Here is an 18,298-nt window from a genome sequence, read left to right as displayed (position 1 = left end):
ACCCCCCTCCGCCCTCCCACTCCCCTTCACGTTTGAAATTAATGATGGGGTGGTGCTAATCTTCAACGGTGGCCTACACGGCGAGCAGTGGAAATCCCACATTCCCATGGTGGGAGCCGGTCTTTGTGCAAGTAGCAACCATTGATAGCTTCCCGTAAAGTGGTCCCGAATGAAGCTGCACGGAGAGATTAGAGGATGGGTTGACTCACGACCGGGATTTGAACTTGACGAGCCTTTGGAAAGACTGCCAATACAATTATCGTGGACCGCGTACATAACGACATTAATCGGTAATGTCACGTCCACCCAGTGGCGTAGTGCCATGGGCATGGTGCCTTGGTGCAACGAATGCAATGGGACCCCCTTGTAAAAAATGTTTCCTCTATCTTCTAGTCCGGTGCCTCAGTCCCCCACCTCCCTCCCCCGTCTAGCCCGTGGGGGCCCCAGTGCAGCTCTACCCTCCTGCACACTCGATAGCTACCCCACGACTTACTCGCAGAACAACGACAAACATCAACCGCCATTCGCCACTAAGTGGCGGTGACGTCACCATGGTGCCTGCGCAAAGTGCCAGGCCAGGTGCACTCCGAGGCCACATGAAGTGACAAAGTCTCGCTGGCTGGCAGGACGTCACGGGGATAGACCCATGTGCCATGGGTTGGCTGACTGAGATGACTGGCAGATGGACCACCTGTGCCCCCTATTGTGCCAACTTGCTCCATTTTAGCCACCTGGCACTCCGCTCGTTGTTGTGAGCATCGCTCCTCTGGCGCTCCGCTGGTGGTGGAGGGCAACTGCCTTCAAACTCACACCCGCATACATTCAAACACATGTACAATGATGGACGAAGACAAATATCTCCTGTATAGCCTTAAAAGACTGTTGAGGCAAGTGTTGTTGGTAAGCAACTCTGAAGGCTGGCACAGTACACGAAGGGGTGGGTGGCTAACACCACAATCGGCCACCTTTGTCTCCCTAGTAGCAATGGTTAAACATCACACCAGGTACTCATTTGAGGGTCAGTGGACCTAGGGTAGGCCCAGGACCAGTTCACTGGTGTTGGCCATGAGTGGGTATCGAACTCGCGTCACCAGGTTCGTAGCGCAGTGCGCTAACTGCTACACTACAGCTCCCCACTACCGCGGACAGACGCACGGACACACACACACACACACGCACTCGCAAACTCACTCGAACGAACACGCTCTCGCACCCACACGCTTACGCACGACACGCATGCACATACGCACGCTCACACCCACGCGCGTTTAAATTTAGACGATTTTATATTAAAAAAGAAGTTGGAGACAAAAACAAGGATTCTTCCCTTTTAAAAGGCGTTTAAGTAAAGAGACAGTCGAGCCAGCAGCCATGAACCCTCAGGAATCCGCTGCGTTTAATTTGCACCGCGGACAAACACGGCACAGAGTGAAATTTATTCAAGGACGAGAGATAAAAATAAAATGGGGGTCCCGAGGGTGGGGGGGCTGGAGGGGATCGGAGGGTGGCATTGGCCAAATTTACACACACACGCACACACTAACTCACCCACCCAGTGACTCGCTCACACTAACTTAGTCACCGACTTACACTCACTAACCCCCTCACTGTCTCACCCACTCATAAACTCACACTCACGAGCTCATCCACTCACTCCGTCCACACGTTTCCTCACCTGCTCACACACCCGCAAACGCCGATGTACTAAACAATCACGCACTCACTCGGCCGGGGAGGAATGGACCAGAGATTCAAAGAGAAGGGGGAGCACGAGAGAAAGGGGGAGGACGAGTGGGAGAGACGTGAGAGGAATGGCATTTATAATTACAATTTGTGGTCATATCGCATCTAAATACAATCAAATCGCAAGACGCTGCACAGAAACTGCGGGCATGTTTATTTCATGGAGATAAAGAGGCAGTCAGTCATAGTGAGAGGAATAAAGGAGGGCCATAAGCCTGGACTTGTATAGCGGGAGTCAGCAGGACAGACGGCAAAGGGGGAACAGAGTTCTAAACAATGTCTGTTGAACTTCTTTCGCACCGTACGTAGCCAACCGTATTAACCCGAGGTGTGAAAGTTAACGGAGGGCTTCGACAGAAAGCTTTGGTTTGCCGGAGTGGAGTGTGTGCGGAGGGGAGTAGAGCGAGATAAAAAAAAAGAGAGATGACAGAAGAGAGGCAGGCAGTGAGTGGCGAGTTGATGGGAGGATCTCGGGAGATGGTTAAAAAAGGAGAGGCAGGGTGGAGGGAGAGAAGAAATTAAGAGAGTTACAAAAGGAGGAGATAGAGAGAGGCCGTAGAGGAAGGCGGCCGAGGGAGAGGAAGGGAGAGAGGAAGAGTGAGTGAATTTAAGACGGGAGGATAGAGAAAAAGTTAAGGAAAAGAAAGGGAGGAGATGAAGAGTCAGGGAGAGGAGACAGATAGAGCAGCGAAGAAAAGTGGGAGAGGAGGGAAGAAAAATTACAATGAGAGGGCGACAAGGATGGAGGACACCGAGTGTGAGCGTGAGAGAATGGAGAGAGATGCACGAGGGTGGGGGAGAGAGCATGGAGGGTGAGACGAGAGAGCGCATGGAGAGATGAGAGAGTAGAGAGGAGATGGTCAGGTGCTGGGCGGGGGAGCGACCTTTACCCAGGCTGTTTGTCGTCGTGTCTCCCTGGTAACGTACCGCCCAGGACTGCAATGTGGCATCCGCGGCCCGTTACCACGCAGCCTCGAGGCGCTAACGAGCGGCACGGGGCCCAGCACCCTCCCCGCACTACCAACATCCCCGCACTACCAACATCCCCGCACTATCACCCTCCCCGCACTACCACCCTCCCCGCACTACCACCCTCCCCGCACTGCCACCCTCCCCGCACTGCCAACATCCCCGCACTGCCAACATCCCCACAGTGCCAACATCCCCGCACTACCAACATCCCCGCACTACCAACATCCCGCACTACCGCCCTCCCCGCACTACCACCCTCCCCGCACTACCACCCTCCCGCACTACCGCCCTCCCCGCACTACCGCCCTCCCCGCACTAACAACATCCCCGCACTGCCGCCCTCCCCGCACTGCCGCCCTCCCCGCACTACCAACATCCCCGCACTACCACCCTCCCCGCACTGCCACCCTCCCCGCACTGACACCCTCCCCGCACTACCACCCTTCCCGCACTACCACCCTCCCCGCACTACCAACATCTCCGCACTACCAACATCCCCGCACTACCAACATCCCCGCACTACCAACCTCCCCGCACTACCACCCTCCCCGCACTACCACCCTCCCCGCACTACCACCCTCCCCGCACTGCCACCCTCCCCGCACCGCCACCCTCCCCGCACCACCACCCTCCCCGCACTACTATCCTCCCCGCACTACCACTCATCAGCCACCCTCATCGACCGTCCACCCAACACTCCCATCCGCCCACCCAACACTGCCATACATACGTCGCCCATCCCAGACATGCACCCATCTCACACTACCACCTGCCCAGCACTACCACTCGTCCCCTCCCACCCCAATCACCACTCATCCCACACCCCTTGCCTGTCACCCACCCTGAACTACCACCCACCCCACACTACCACACTCGGAACACCCCAAACTACCACCTGCCATGAGCTATCAATCATCACCAACCCCTCACTCCCACCCATCGCCCATCCCACACTACTATCTATCTGCCTTGAACTACTGCCCATCCCACGTCGCTATCACACGCTATAAACCACATCACCATCCACTATTCACAACCACCCACCGCTGGCCCAGCACTACCAGCCTTGTGGTGTTTGTGGTGGTTATTGGGAGTATTACCGTGTTCTACGGACGCTCCAGAGAATAAGATGGACCCTAAACGTGTGCCCGGTGTTGATAAAAAGTTACACGAAAGCACACACGCACGCACCTGCTGGGTTGTAAAAGGCACCCCTAACTTTAACTTTAAAATACAGCAGAAAAAGAGTACAAAGAGTACAACTACATTTGTATTTATGAAGCATTACTGATGGTCCTCAGTTGTAGTTGTGGCAGTGGTTGTGGCTATGGTGGTTGTGGTGGTTGTGGATGTGGAGGTGGTTTTGGCTGTGGTGGTAGTTAGTGGTTGCGATTGTTATGGTTGTGGTGGTTTTGGCTGTGGTGGAGGTTGTGGTTGTAGTGGTTGTGATGGCTGTGATGGTTTTGGCTGTGACGGTGATTTTGGTTGTGGCGGTGATTTTGGTTGTGATGGTGGTTTTGGCTGTGGTGGTTTTGGCTGTGGTGCTTGTGGTGTTTGTAGTGGTGGTGGTTGTGGTGGTTGTGGCTGTGGTGGTTGTGGTGGTTGTGGCTGTGGTGGTTGTGGCTGTGGTGGTTTTGGCTGTGGTGCTTGTGGTGTTTGTAGTGGTGGTGGTTGTGGCTGTGGTGGTTGTGGCTGTGGTGGTTGTGGCTGTGGTGGTTGTGGCTGTGGTGGTTGTGGCTGTGGTGGTTGTGGCTGTGGTGGTTGTGGTGCTTGTGGCTGTGGTGCTTGTGGTGCTTGTGGTGGTGGCGGCTCACTGGCTGTGTCGGAGGTCACCGAGTCGAGGAAGTCCAGGGGGGTCATGTACATCTGCTCCCCCAGCTGCAGTGAAGCAAACTCTGAGAAGCGCATCTCGGGCGGAGAGGGGCCCACACTCACGGGGGCCGACGCCACCAGCCCATGCTGCACAACCACACAACCGCGTTAGCTACAGGAACCATCAACACATCACCACAATCACAATGGGGTAACCACAATCACAATGGGGCAACCACAAGCACAATGGGGGTAGCCACGGTGGCGAGATGTTAACTCCCTCGCCTGGTATACAGGAGCTCCGATCCCGACCCCGACGCCTGTATATTTAGAGTTTGCATGTTCTCCCAGTGGTCACGTGGATTTTTCTCCGGGTCCTCTGGGTTTTCCCTCTACATTTAGAATCAACATGAGTTCAGAATATTTGGTTGCAAAAAATGTCCACGTGACAAATAAAAAAGAAACATGGTCACGGTCACAAACACGGTTAGATGACAAAGCAAATGAAAAAAGATTGAAAAGTGTGCCAAGAAGCACGGAGAAGCGCACCGCTTGAAATTATGCCGAGATGCAGGATCAGGAACGCTTGGATCAAAGAACATACGCAAGTTAGAGGGCTCACACGGACTCGCTAAGAAAACTAAGTGGGTGGACTTGGGCAGGGGGCACCTCGCTCGACGGGACGATGGCCGGAGGTCGAGACGAACGATGGAATGGCAGCCAAAGGAAGGAACGTGCCCCAAGAGGTGGTGCAGTCAGAGTGGAAGGGACGAGATCAGCTCGTGTACAGGTGCCAATGTGGACTGTGTGCATGGTGGGGAGCGGTGGTGCAGCGGTTAGCGCACCGTGCTATGAACCCGGCGACGCAAGTTCGATTCCCGCTCGCGGCCAACACCAGTGACAATTATTTAAACCGATCCCGGGTCTCCACTAGGTCGACTCAGCCTCAAATGAGTACCTGGTGTGATGTGAAAACATCGCCACTGGGGAGACAAATGCGGCTGGTTGTGGTGCTGGCCACCCACCCCCTTGGTGTGCTGTTTCCGGCCTTCATAGGTGCTCGCTAACAGCACTTGCTTGCCCCAACAGTCTGTTTGGGCTAGATCATGAGAGACGGCTTGGGAAGGTCTTCATCCATCAGCGGCTAGAACATGGCCGATGATGATGACAAGGGCGAAACGTCGCAAATACGTTGTGCTGGCGATTTGCTGCGCCCTTGGTGACGGGGAAAACGTGGGACGCATTTTTGGCAACAAAAAAAATCGGACAAAAGATTAAAGTTTCGTCAACAGCGCGTGAATTGGGCTTGTTGCCTCTCCACGCTCAGGCGAGCAGTTCGTAAATTACGAAGTGGTGATAAATCCCACAATTCCTATGGTGTGGTGAGTCCAACTGCAGGGGAGAGGTGGAGGGGGGGAGACCCCCTACCGGTATGTCTAAAAAAAAATGCAATCCCAATTTCCTCGACTCTCGTGAAATTATGGTCTCAGATTTCTCCCGGAGCTGGATTTGAAAGCAGAAACATTTTGATTGTGAGCCGTCTCCACCACGATTCCGCCATCCAGGACTCTAAAGACCTAGAGGGAGCGCGGCGAGGAGTGGTTTTGGGGGAAGAGACGCGCGCACTCTCGCGCTCTTCCTCCTCCCTCAACGCATTAATCAGAGCGGTGCTACAACGAATCCAACACATTCCCAAGTGCCCCACACTCACTCCTCACATATTGTATATACGTACGTGCAGTGTATATGCATTCATTCATACTTCGAAGTTCAACATACATACGTCTGTAGTTTGGTATGTGTGCAATAATTAATAATTACACCATTATTCGACACAAATGCGAAGCTAATGATTGAGACATCGTTCCTTGATTGAGGCATTTCATTTTTACGCAAGCGTTTAGTAAATAGGTCGCGCTAATTTGGTTCCAACAGCCGGTCCCCGCTTCTTTGATGATGTCCACAGTTATTCCATCTGGTCCAGCAGGTGTAAACTTTTTTTTATTTTCTTAGCACTGCGAAAAGCATCAATGATCGTGACATTTTGAACGGCGTGAGCAGGAGTCATACAGGGCCTACGACCACTTCACTGCGCACGGTCCACGACCACATGCGAGTCATTCTCCTCGATTTACCCGGGAGGTTAAAAACAAACCCATTCAGACACATGACAAAACGACATTGCCCCTTTTTTATTTTGGTGACACGGGTACAATAAAAAAGAAAACATAAATTAATCGTCATGAGCCCCTACCATTTTAAAAACGGCTCGCAAATTATACTTACACGTCACCGTAGTCACATTAGCCGCACGAAACCGGTTCTAGAGGGAAATAATTTTCAACCTGGAGAAATCTGGAAACATAGGCCGCCCCCGAATCACTTTTCGCTTTATCACCGAATCAGATGTGGCAAAGTTAACTCCAGGTCCTTATCGGCCCTCACTAATGAATCGGTTTTCAACCTCCTGCCGGTGCAAGGCGTTCGTGAATACGCCAGTCAGGGCAAGGCGCAAGTGATGTGACGATGAGCACGTGTCAGTCAAAGGCACGTGTTAGCAATTTGTGAGTGCATGAGCCAAGCGTCGGTGTTACATCGTGAGCATGGGATGTGATCCCAAGGACGGTGAGCGAGTCGGCGGGTGCACTTGGTGCGAGTCGTTGCGTGAGTTTGAAGTGCGAGCCATGGCCCGGTGTAAGCGTCTGTGGGCCAGGCGGTCACCATGGCATTCGCTCCCTCTCTCTCTCTCGCACGCACGCACGCACGCATACTTACGCACACACCCGCGCGCGTGTTCCACATGCCGCCCTTTATGTGGAGCTGCGTTTCAACTTTAATTCAATTTCACCCGATTGTCTTTTATTTGGGAAACTTTTTTTTTCTTTACCGCCGACAAATTCCATGAAAACTTTACGTGCGTGCGCGTCGGCATTCACAAGCATGTAACGGCGAGCGTACCCGATGCGTGTGTACTGTGCGTGTGTGTACCTGTTTGTGTGGGGAGTGGTGGTTCAGCGGTTGGCGCACTGCACGATGAACCCCGGTGACAAGATTAATCCGAGCTCGCGGCCAACATGGGTGACGATTATCTGAAGCGGTCCAGCTGGGCCTCCCCTAGGTCGACTCAGCCTTTAACGAGTAGCTGGTGTGGTGTGTGAACATCAGTGCTGGGGACACAAAGGCGACTGGACATGGTGCTAGAAAAAACCACCCTATCCAATACGGTTCACGCCTAAACAAAAGTTGAAGGTCAAATAAGTCAGTGGTGGGAATTCCTCGTTCCTACGGCAGGGGCGAATCTATCCAGAATCAGAAAAAAAAGAACAAATGGCATAAGTACATCATTTCCATAGAACTTGCACTGTGGACGTCCCCAAAAAGTGGTACTCATTTTATCGGACCTGGGAGGGGGGGGGGGTGTGATGGGCTGAGTCAACCACCCACCAACAAACATTTCAAATCACAACCTACCAATTGCGAGCCACTTGCTCTGACCTCTGAACCCCCTCGCCTTAATGGACGCTCACCAACAGCACGGATGTTTTGTCGCCGTGTGTGTCAGTGAGTAAATTAACCTGTAGCTGCGTACCTGCGTTATCTGTGTGCGTGCGCGCGCACTCGCGTGACATCCCCGCAGCCAAGAAGAAATTGTTTTAAAAATGTTAAAAATTCAACTTGAAACTTGAAAACAAGCATTCATGGGTAAAATAAGATAAGACACCATGCTGCGACATGATTCATAAAACTACGCACGAATGCGTTAGGCAGGCGTGAGCATTCCGTTAACCTCAAGGTGTGCGCATGGGTATGTGCCATCTACATGCGTGTGCTTTGCGCACGTGTGCATCAGTGTGTGTCGGGGAGCGGAGGCGTTGCGGTTAACGCACCGGGCTAAGTTAATGGAATGAGCTACGAACCCAGCAAAGTCAAGTTCGATTCCCGGCCACGGCAAACATCAGTGGCGACATCAGAACCAGTCCTGGCCTCACCGAGTTCGAGTACCCCATGCGGTGTGTGTTATTATCAGTACTGGGGAGACAAAGGCTGCCGGGCATGGCACTGGCCATGCTGCCCACTCATGTGCCACATCAGTATAAAGTCTGTAGATGTATACATATACATACATAGGTGAACAGTGTGGATACATGCATATGTGTAGCAAAGTCCATTCGTGTGCATGTACATGTGCTATGGGGAGCGGTCGTGCAGCGATTAGCGCGCTGCGTTATGAACCTGACGAACCAAGTTCGATTCCCGCTCACGGCCAACACCAGTGACGATTATCTGAACCGATTACGGGCCTCCCCTAGATCGACTCAGCTTAAGATGAGCACTTGGTGCAGTGTGCAAAAATCACCACTGGGGAGACAAAGGCGGCCGAGCGTGGTGTTGGCCACCCACCCCCTCGTGTGCAGTGCCGGCCTTCATAGGTGCTACTCGCTAACAGCACTTGCGCCAATAGTATGTTAAGGCTATACGGGGGATCTTTGTCTGTGTACATGTGTTGCTAGGTTGCTCTGTGGTGGTTTCCCCTTGGTCACGACCCACCGGTGACCATTCCGTTTCTTAACCTTGCCCGGAACTCTCCTCGGGTGACACAACCTACAGTTGTTACCGGGTGCAGTGGTGTTGTGTTTAACAGCGGCAATGGGGGAGACAAAGGCAGCTGGCGGCATCGCTGGTCACACTGCAACGTTTTAATAGGTGCTCACTAACAATACCCAGCCACTTCGGTCAAAAGGCCGAACGGGGGGCGGGGGGAGCTTTGGTGCTTGTGTGCGTGTGTGTTACAAGTGTTACTCAAGTGAGCGTGTCTGCGTGTGTGTGTGTGTGTAAGTCTGCGTGTACGCACGCACGTTACGTTGAAGGGAATGTTTTTGGCCGGCCCATCGCAAACTTTAAATAGTTGAAATTTTAGAATTTAATAAATAAAGTAGACGCACGCAAGCCATGTCAGAAGACACATGCAATCCGTCTGTGAGAATGTGTGTACGTGTGTATGTATGTGTGTGCGCACACGTGTGTCTGTGGGGAGCAGTGGCGGTGCTGTTAGCGTGCCGCGCTTGAAACCTGGCGACGCGAGTTCTACTCCCGTTCACGGCCAACACCAGCGGTGATTATCTCAACTGGTCCTGGGCCTCCACTCGGTCAACTCAGCCTCAAATAACTACCTGGTGCCGTGTGTAAATATCGACACGTGCGTGGTCCTTGCCACCCGCCCACTCGTGCGCCGTGCCGGTCTTCATAGGTGCTCGCTAACAGCACCTGCGCCAAAAGTCTGTAAGGTTATACGAAGACCTTTGTCTCTGTGTGAGTGTGTATATATATGTAGGCACGTGAGAACTATATGAAAACAGGGTGCAGTGTCCCCCAGGTCTCCTCAAGTTTTTCCACGTCCATATACGTGCGTCTATTCTAAATGATACCAATGTCCTCTACCTAGGAAGAACTCACTGACTCTTAACACTTTTTTTCTCAAGAGGGTCCTGGCATCACGCTGGTTGGCCAATATTATTGATGAGTGTTTGGCATGTGGGAAGGAAACCACAGAACCTATACTTAGTCCATGAGCCCAGATCAGAGAGTTGGTACCGCTTCAGATAGTATAAATGCGATGGTTACAATTTCTTAATGTGGCCAAGAACAGTGAATTGTGATAACCACGTGAAATTAATGGGTTATTAAGAAATTCACCCGCATTAGCTGCGTACATAAATTGGCACGATGAAAGCTTTGCTACCTCAGGTGGCACCGATATTTGCTCTGGACCACGGACTGCCAGAGAACGTACGTACGCATGTCTATTGAACCTCTTTCACACCGTACATTGCCAACCGTGCCAATTGCACATGGGGGGGGGGGGTTAGCAATCAGAGCTGTGCACTAATGGATCCACGATATCCATTGCTGTACTGCGATCGCCTTGCCACACTGCAGCCCAAGCCTATGACATCAAGAAATTCCCAGGCAGCCTCACATCCAAGTACTAGCCAGGCTCAAACCTTGCTTATTTTCAGAGATCGGATGAGATTGGGCACATTCAGGGTGTTCTGGTCAAAGTCACATAAACGTACGACTTTAAAAAAATATACGCATACTGTAATAGCGTCCAAAAAAAAAAGCAATACAATCACAAACTGCAAAGACACATGCCCCCGCACACACACACACACACCTTCATGAACACGCACAGATTTCCATGAGTCAGGAGAGACCTATTCAGGAAGAGTGATGTTTGCAAGCACCTATGCAGGCTAGCACAGCAAATTACGGTGATGGTTACCTGCCTTCCAGTCCCTCGGGCACCGATAATGCCATCTGTCACTTCTGACGCGTGGCCAAAAATGTTACCAAGATCGTGTGGCAACGGAGTGGTGAGGTCGCTATTTGGCATGTAAAATAGCGAATCGATTAATCGGTTAAAAACGATTCTTACATACATGTGTTACATTAAGCGACGTGTGCAATTTAAACGCAAGTGTTACATTTGGACTAACGGAGCAAAAAAACTCATGAGATATGACAGCAAAATACGAAGCCATACATGCTACCGTATTGAAGATCATGAAAACAAGGCAACATTAACCTGATTCTTAAATGTAATCATGACCACGAATGGTGACAATTTATCGCAAACACCCCAAAACACACACTGGTATGTGTTCACAACACACGAAAGTGCTGTTAGCGAGCACCTGTTAAGATCAGCACTATGGACGAGTTGGTCGTGTGGCGAGCACCACCGCCGGTCGCATTTGTCTCCCCAGTGCTTATAATGACGCACAAAATAAATACCTCCTCTCTGTAATTTTCTCTCCCGATAAAAAATAACCTTTTTTTCACAACCAACCTTCCACATGGGCTTCTGTGACTCCATCAGATCAGTAGCATTGGTTCAACACAAGCAAACTCTGGGTCGGGTTTGACATTCTGTCTCATCAGCAGAGCCAGGCTTGCTTGCCTATAAACTACCCAATGTTTATAGGATTGATCCGTTCCGTAAGAAAAGGACCCTAGGCAGGTACACTTGAAAGCGAAGTCAATCTAGGAGAGGCCTGAGATTCTTTCAGATAGCATGTGCTACTGATCTTGAACATGGCTGGGAAATGAACTGAGGCATCGCAGTGCAGTGCCCTAATCACTGCACCACCACTCCCCATAGACACACATAGTTACAAATACCTCCCTCTAGCCATACAGACTGTTGAGAAAAGTGCAGTTAATGAGCACCTATTACCACCGACACGGCACACGAGAGCACAACGTGGCCGGCACTGCGCGTGGTGCCTTTGTTTCTCGAGTACTGATGTTTACATACTGCAGCAAGTGTACTCGTGTGATGCCGAGTCGACCTACATGAGGCCTAGGACTGGTTTAGATATTTGTCACCGTCGTCCACGGCCAGGAATAAAACTGTGGTCACCAGGTTCGAAGTGCAGCGTGCAAACCACTGCTCCCCAAAGACATACTAACACACACACACGCACACACTTACCCCCTCCCAATCAAAACTAGAGGAATGCAGGGTTACCCCCCGAATTTGGTGGAGGGGGAAGACAGTTGAGGGGGGTCCGTGCCTGGGATTCCTGGCTCTTAGGCCCAGTGCCCAACACACACCTGCGTGTGTGTGTGTGTACGCGTGGGTGTGGGTGTGTGCATGCACAAACCAAGGAGTGCACCGGGCACATCTGATGTGCTCCTGCAGGTGTACACGCAGGTGTGTTTTACGAGCGCCTAAAGTGGCAATGGAAAGGTTTTGAGCAGACAGTTTAACACTCGTCACAATTGAACATTATGGCGGAACCCCGGAGTCCCGAATAAACGGAAGTCAAAATATTCATTAATACATTTATTTTTGGCGACTCCGTCCCACCGCGCACACAAACGCCGCGACCCACCTGGCGCGGATCATTCTGTGGTCATGTCGTGTCCAAGCGGAGCAGCGAGGACGAATGCGCAGAAGAGCTGAGCAAGCGAATGCACTCCATGCTCGGGTATGGGCAGGATCAAAAGTCTTATCCAAAGCTGCTCAAACTGCCTACAAGACTTAAGTACTTCTTTGTCATAACGGTATGCATATTAAAGTGAAACTGCTCTATCTTCTTCTTTGGTTCTTTCGGTAAAGTCACGTAGAATGACTTTACCGAACGAACCAAAGAAGATGAATCATTGCAGTCACGAAAGCTTTAAATCGAAATTTGCTCTATCTTCATTATTATTTGTGACCTACCCATGTCTGCAGCCAGGATCAATCGATGACAATCCTATTACTTGCAGATATTTAACAGATGAGATGCGTTGCACCGTTAATTCCTCCTGTTTGATAATACTTCTCTTGTTCTTGGTTATTTCGGTAAAGTCACGTAGAAGGGAAACAATAAAATAATATTTTTTTATATTTTTTATTTTATTGTTTCCCTTCTATGTGACTTTACCGAAAGAACCAAGAATATGAATCCCTGCAGTCACAAAAGCTTTAAATCAAAATTTTATACTTCTCTTGTCCGTATGCATCTGTGCAGATAGGTTTTTTTGCGGTTAAGCCATAGTCCCCACATACCGCTCGTATCAATGCGGATAAGAGGAGCGGCGACCCATTACTCTGTAGCGTAACATTGGTATAAACGCTTGTTGCAATATGAGCAGCGCATTGAAAACGCATACTATTTTATGTCCTGTTTACAAAGTGTGTTCACAAATCCACACTGAGAAACACGATGATTGACAGAGGGGTGTACTTTTTTTCGATAATGCATTTAAATAGAGGTACTGCAGGTAAGTAGTTTTCAGTTTTAAAGGCGTAGTTTGACAAGACAACACTTAAATTTTGATTTAAAGCTTTCGTGACTGCAGTAATTCATATTCTTAGTTTTTTCGGTAAAGTCACGTTGAAGAGAAACAACTAAATAATAAAATATATATAAAACAATAAAAAATTCTCACGACGTTTCGACCATAACTCAAACGGTCATCTTCAGGTGTGTTGGTTTGCATACATTTATTTTTAAACGGCGCATTTATTTATTTATAAAAACCGTTAGCGCCACGCGCAACGATTTGGCAGTTTATTTAGGACTAGTCCATCTATATTTTGAAAAGAGGAGGGGGGAGACGAATTTTTTTTATAATGTATGCTGTCTGAAAGCCACTGTAAGCGTGAACAATCAATTAAGAACTGAAATGGTTTATCAAATCTTTCCAATGATTGCTAAGATAGAATCCATCTTCTCGGTTGAAATTGTCTCTGTGCTTGTATATGTGGATAGCCTCATGAACGAATCTCTCATGGAAGACAACACTTGCCACCATCCTTCAAACCCATTGGTGAAAAAGAGCATAGTTTTTGTTTACATTCTAATAAAATGTTTACATTATAATAGAATGTTTATGCGAGAGCCGGGGGCTTATGGGACCCCGGGGTCCCGCCATAAGGTTCACTTAATCTTTAATTTAAAGACATTAAGCGGGGTTGAGCCAGGATAGTGCTTGGATGGGTAACCAAAATTAATAAAAACACCAGATGTTGTAGACTGCTGCTGAACTACGTCATCAGAGTGCATTGCAGCAACATTAATTGTTCTACTGGAATATCCTCTGCCTGTATCAGTGTTCTTCCCTAAAGTTCAAAGGGGGGGGGGAGCACTTTCGCCGATAAGACAGTGCGAGGGCCGCCACAGATTTGAAACCATTGGGTTTGACAGCGCGATGATGATGGGGGTGTTTTCACATTTGTATTGTCGGGGGCCACACGTCAGAGGCCGCACTAAAGGCCAATAGCGGGCTGCCAATGGACCGCGGGCCTTGCAATGAAGAACACTGGTCTGTATTATAATCAGGAGCTTGTCTAATAAGCTTGAGAATACGGTAATTCCCATGACAACCTCAGTGAATCCTAACAACTCTTTTTCAATAGGGTCCCTGCAAATGGGATGTTTGCTCAACTCCGATAACGAGCGATTGGCTTCATGTGGGAGGAAATCGGAGAACCCCAAATAAACCCATGTATGACAGTGAAACCACTCAAAGCTCCACACAGATTGAAGAATCCGTTGCTGTGCTGCCATCACATGGTCATCTCTAAATGCAGACCTGGGAGGCCATAGTATAAACTTGAAATGTCATATTTGTGTTTTGACAGCTGTGAAACACCACGGTCTGTGTTTTTAAAAGAAGTCAGGAGTCGTTCTTTTTGCAGCTTTCACTTTACTGCAAACCATATGCTTTGGTTCATACACGAGTACACGTATAGCACCTGCTATAAATCAACGGCTGGATGACAGCCTCGACAGACTATGGGTCGTAACTGTTATTTGACCATACTTCACCGCACTTGTCAGAGCAGGTTGGTGAAGGCGGGAAACAGAGTTAGTGAACATCAAAGAACAGTACAACTATAGATTTGCTGCACTGTCAGATGATGTCCACCACATAGCCCCATAACCCCTGTGGAAACCTGTTTGTGCGTGGTAGTCACCAATTAAATCGATATCCAGGCTCAACCCTCCTTAACCTTGGAGATATGTACGGGATGGGATGATTTGGTCATTGGCTTTGGTTGATAATGATAATAAATTATAACGCCTTGGGGAAATCATTTGGCGGCTGAATGGGATTTGAACCATGGCCCCCCGAGGTAAAGGGTCCAGTGGTGAGCACACCAACTACTTGACCAAACAGCTTCCCTTGAACGCTATTCACCGGGCTACCTTCACATTGGTCACGTCGCTCGAAGGTGGAGCTGGCGGATCGGATCGTAAATCGGAGAGAGTTGCGAATTCATATCCTGGTCGGGGCTTGACTCAAGCCCATCATTCCTCCAGGGTCAAAAAATATATATATGTATCACTTTTTGGTGGACGTTAACAGTAATTGTCTTATGGATTAACTCGCCCCCCACCATAGCAATGTGGAATTTCCATCACTGGCTCCGGACTATAAACAGGAAATGAGCACCGGCCTCAATGCTCATTTGAATAAGAAATAACTCTGACCTTGATGCCCTCAATGAACTTGATATACTCACGAGTCGTTCATAAAGCCGTGGCTATGATTGTGACAAGAGGTCGGAGCGACTTTTTAAAAATAACTCCATCACCAGATGCGCCCCGGGGTTGCGCGTTATGACCCGACATCTCGGCACGCAACGGGCTTGCTTATGGGCAGCTCTGTTTAGTAAATATGCCTGCAGCTCGCTCACTCACTCCACTAGCCACTGTTACCGTATTCTCCAAATTAGAAGACGCCCCGGAAAATAAGACACACTGAAAAACGTGTTCCCACCCCGCCACACCCGCTGCCAATAAACTTACCCAAATCTGGTCACATTCACAAGCTCCTACTGGACTATAAGATGCACCCCCACATTTTTTTCCTTTAAAATACGGCGGCTACATCTTATACTCCAGAGATTACTAAAGATAAATAATATTCTAACATGTACAGAACTGCCGGATGACTGCCCACACCGTGCGGGTCCAGGGTGTTACTTGACTCAAGTATATGTCACGACACTGGTCAGTGTAGGGTTAGTGAATGTAGGGAAGATAGACAATGGATTTTGCTGCCCGGTGAGATGTTAACTACCTCGCCTGGTATACAGGAGGTCGTGAGTTCCATCGCGACCCTGACGATTGTATATTTGGAAACCTGTATTCTGGATATTGGTCGCGAAAGCCTTCGTGTTAAACTGTATATTTGGAGTTTGCGTGTCTCTTTCCCCATAGTTGCATGGATTTTCCACCAGGTCCTGCGGCTTTTCCCTCAACATTTAGAATCAACGTGCGTTTTGAGTGTGGCTGCTATAAATGTCCACGTGACGAGCCACTTCGTGGAGCTATCATTTGTGGCCAGGTCGCTTCTGAAAAAAAGCTCTATAGCTCAGGGTGCCTTACATGGTAAAAAAAAAGATAGTATGGAGTTTAAACAGTTGAGTTTAGACAAGTCAAGTCAAGTTTTGTTTCTTACACACATGGCGCCTTTCTAGCACAAACTCTGCCACTCGAATCGCCATCACATTCATACTCAAAAATAAAAATAGAAAATTCTATACAATGATAAATATACTATACCACCTATTGGACGTATCATGGGGGTGGCCTAGGGTCAACTCTGCTAAGCTCCTGAGATCTGACCAGATTGGGGCCTTATTCCGGGTGGTCTGCTCACAGGTTATTTAAACACAAACTCTATTTTTAGACTCGTGTTTATTAAAAATGAAGTGTGATTATTTCACAAGCGTCCCCTCGGCTTTATTTTGTTAGCAGAATCCCTTTTGAAACGCAATTTTGTGCTCATCTGCGTCATTGGCATGAGATGCAGCAGCGGCAGCACGCACGTGCGGATCTCTCGCCTGGAGCGGCCTGCGGAAGTTGATGTAACAGAGCTGCCTGGGAGATCCAAAAACCAAGTTACTCAGTCCATCGCACTTTCACACTCGCTTTGTCACGCTCCTCGCACCACGGTTCAAACATATTTTAATCGTCAGAGCTGGAATGTAAGCAAAGTGCTCGATTTTTGTTTTGTGTGCGTGCAGTCGTTGGCGAACGGTCCGAGACCATAAATCCCCGCACCTCTCGACGAGCACGGTTGGCTACGTACGGTGCGAAAGAAGTTCAACGTACGTACAACAACCCTAGATTTGACGATCCCGTTTCATCACAGGCGGCTGGCTGCCTGAATTCGAACCAAGGTCCTCGCAGCGCTCTGGCCTCCCGAGTCTAGCTGGACACCATCACACATCACCCCGCACCATCACACATCACCCCGCACCATCACACATCACCCCGCACCATCACACATCACCCCGCACCATCACACATCATCTCACCCCATCACACATCACCCCGCACCATCACACATCACCCCGCACCATCACACATCACCCCGCACCATCACACATCATCCCGCACCATCACACATCACCCCGCATCATCACACATCACCCCGCACCATCACACATCACCCCATCACACATCACCCCGCACCATCACACATCACCCCATCACACATCACCCCGCACCATCACACATCACCCCGCACCATCACACATCACCCCGCACCACTCCCGTCACAACTCGCCCTCCCCGTCACTTCAAATTCACCAATCAACCCCCTTCCATGCTCGCAACATTGCCCACACCGATAACCAACAACCGCCGGTCCCCGACATTCGCCCCTGACTGACGGAGCCATCGCCACCCTGTGCCAGGCTAGGTGCACTTACAAAGCGCATCCCCACCTCCCCCCTCCACCACCACCACCACCTCACCGCCTGCAAAGCCGCGTCCGCCTCTGGCCCCGTAATGAGGCCGCGCCTCGCCGCCTCCACCGTGCCGGCTCCCAGCGCTCCCAGGGCCCACAGGGCAGCGCGGCCTCGCGCCTGTCGCGGCAGGGCCCTCGGCGGCGGGAGCAGGGAGCCCGTGGGCGGCGGGAGCCTGCCCCGGGCACCCGCCAGTAGCCCCAGCGCGCGTCTCCACCACACGCCCGCCATAGTTCCACCTCGGGGTTGGTCGACTACGCCGTCTTCTCAACGGATGGAAGTAACAAAACAAATAAAACAAACAAGTCTTCCGTTTTTGGCAGAGCTCTTCCTGTGGGCGGTGGTGGGGTTGTTCCGGTTGGGCCACGCTCTTCTACCGTATACGGAAGAGGTCTTCCGGAAGAGCGGCGATTTAAATCGCTGCGGGGAAAAAAAAAGACTTGATTTGGAGCTTTCGTGACTGTAGGAATTACTCCCCTGTGTGCCCAAGGCCGTAGAAAGGAGACATCATGG

At 50.2% G+C, this 18,298-nt stretch overlaps 1 protein-coding gene across 1 annotated transcript in view; it reads right to left on the bottom strand.

The window, feature by feature from the left end:
• The window catches only part of LOC116955955 (calcium uptake protein 3, mitochondrial-like), a 32,681-nt gene extending 14,506 nt beyond the window's left edge, over positions 1-18,175 (bottom strand). The window contains exons 1-2 of the mRNA XM_032977319.2: positions 17,795-18,175; positions 4,530-4,674 (exon numbers count right to left, since the gene is read on the bottom strand). Of these exons, the coding sequence (XP_032833210.2) occupies positions 4,530-4,674; positions 17,795-18,016 (367 nt within the window). The 5' untranslated portion in view covers positions 18,017-18,175. The remainder of the gene's footprint in view (positions 1-4,529; positions 4,675-17,794) is intronic.
• Positions 18,176-18,298: the final 123 nt, after the last annotated feature.

Source organism: Petromyzon marinus, chromosome 3 (genome assembly GCF_048934315.1).
Source record: "Petromyzon marinus isolate PM22_M1 ecotype Great Lakes invasive population chromosome 3, UKy_Petmar_22M1.pri1.0, whole genome shotgun sequence".
NCBI lineage: Eukaryota > Metazoa > Chordata > Hyperoartia > Petromyzontiformes > Petromyzontidae > Petromyzon > Petromyzon marinus.
Note: the sequence above shows the minus strand (reverse complement) of the source record. Positions and strands in the feature narration are given on the sequence as shown.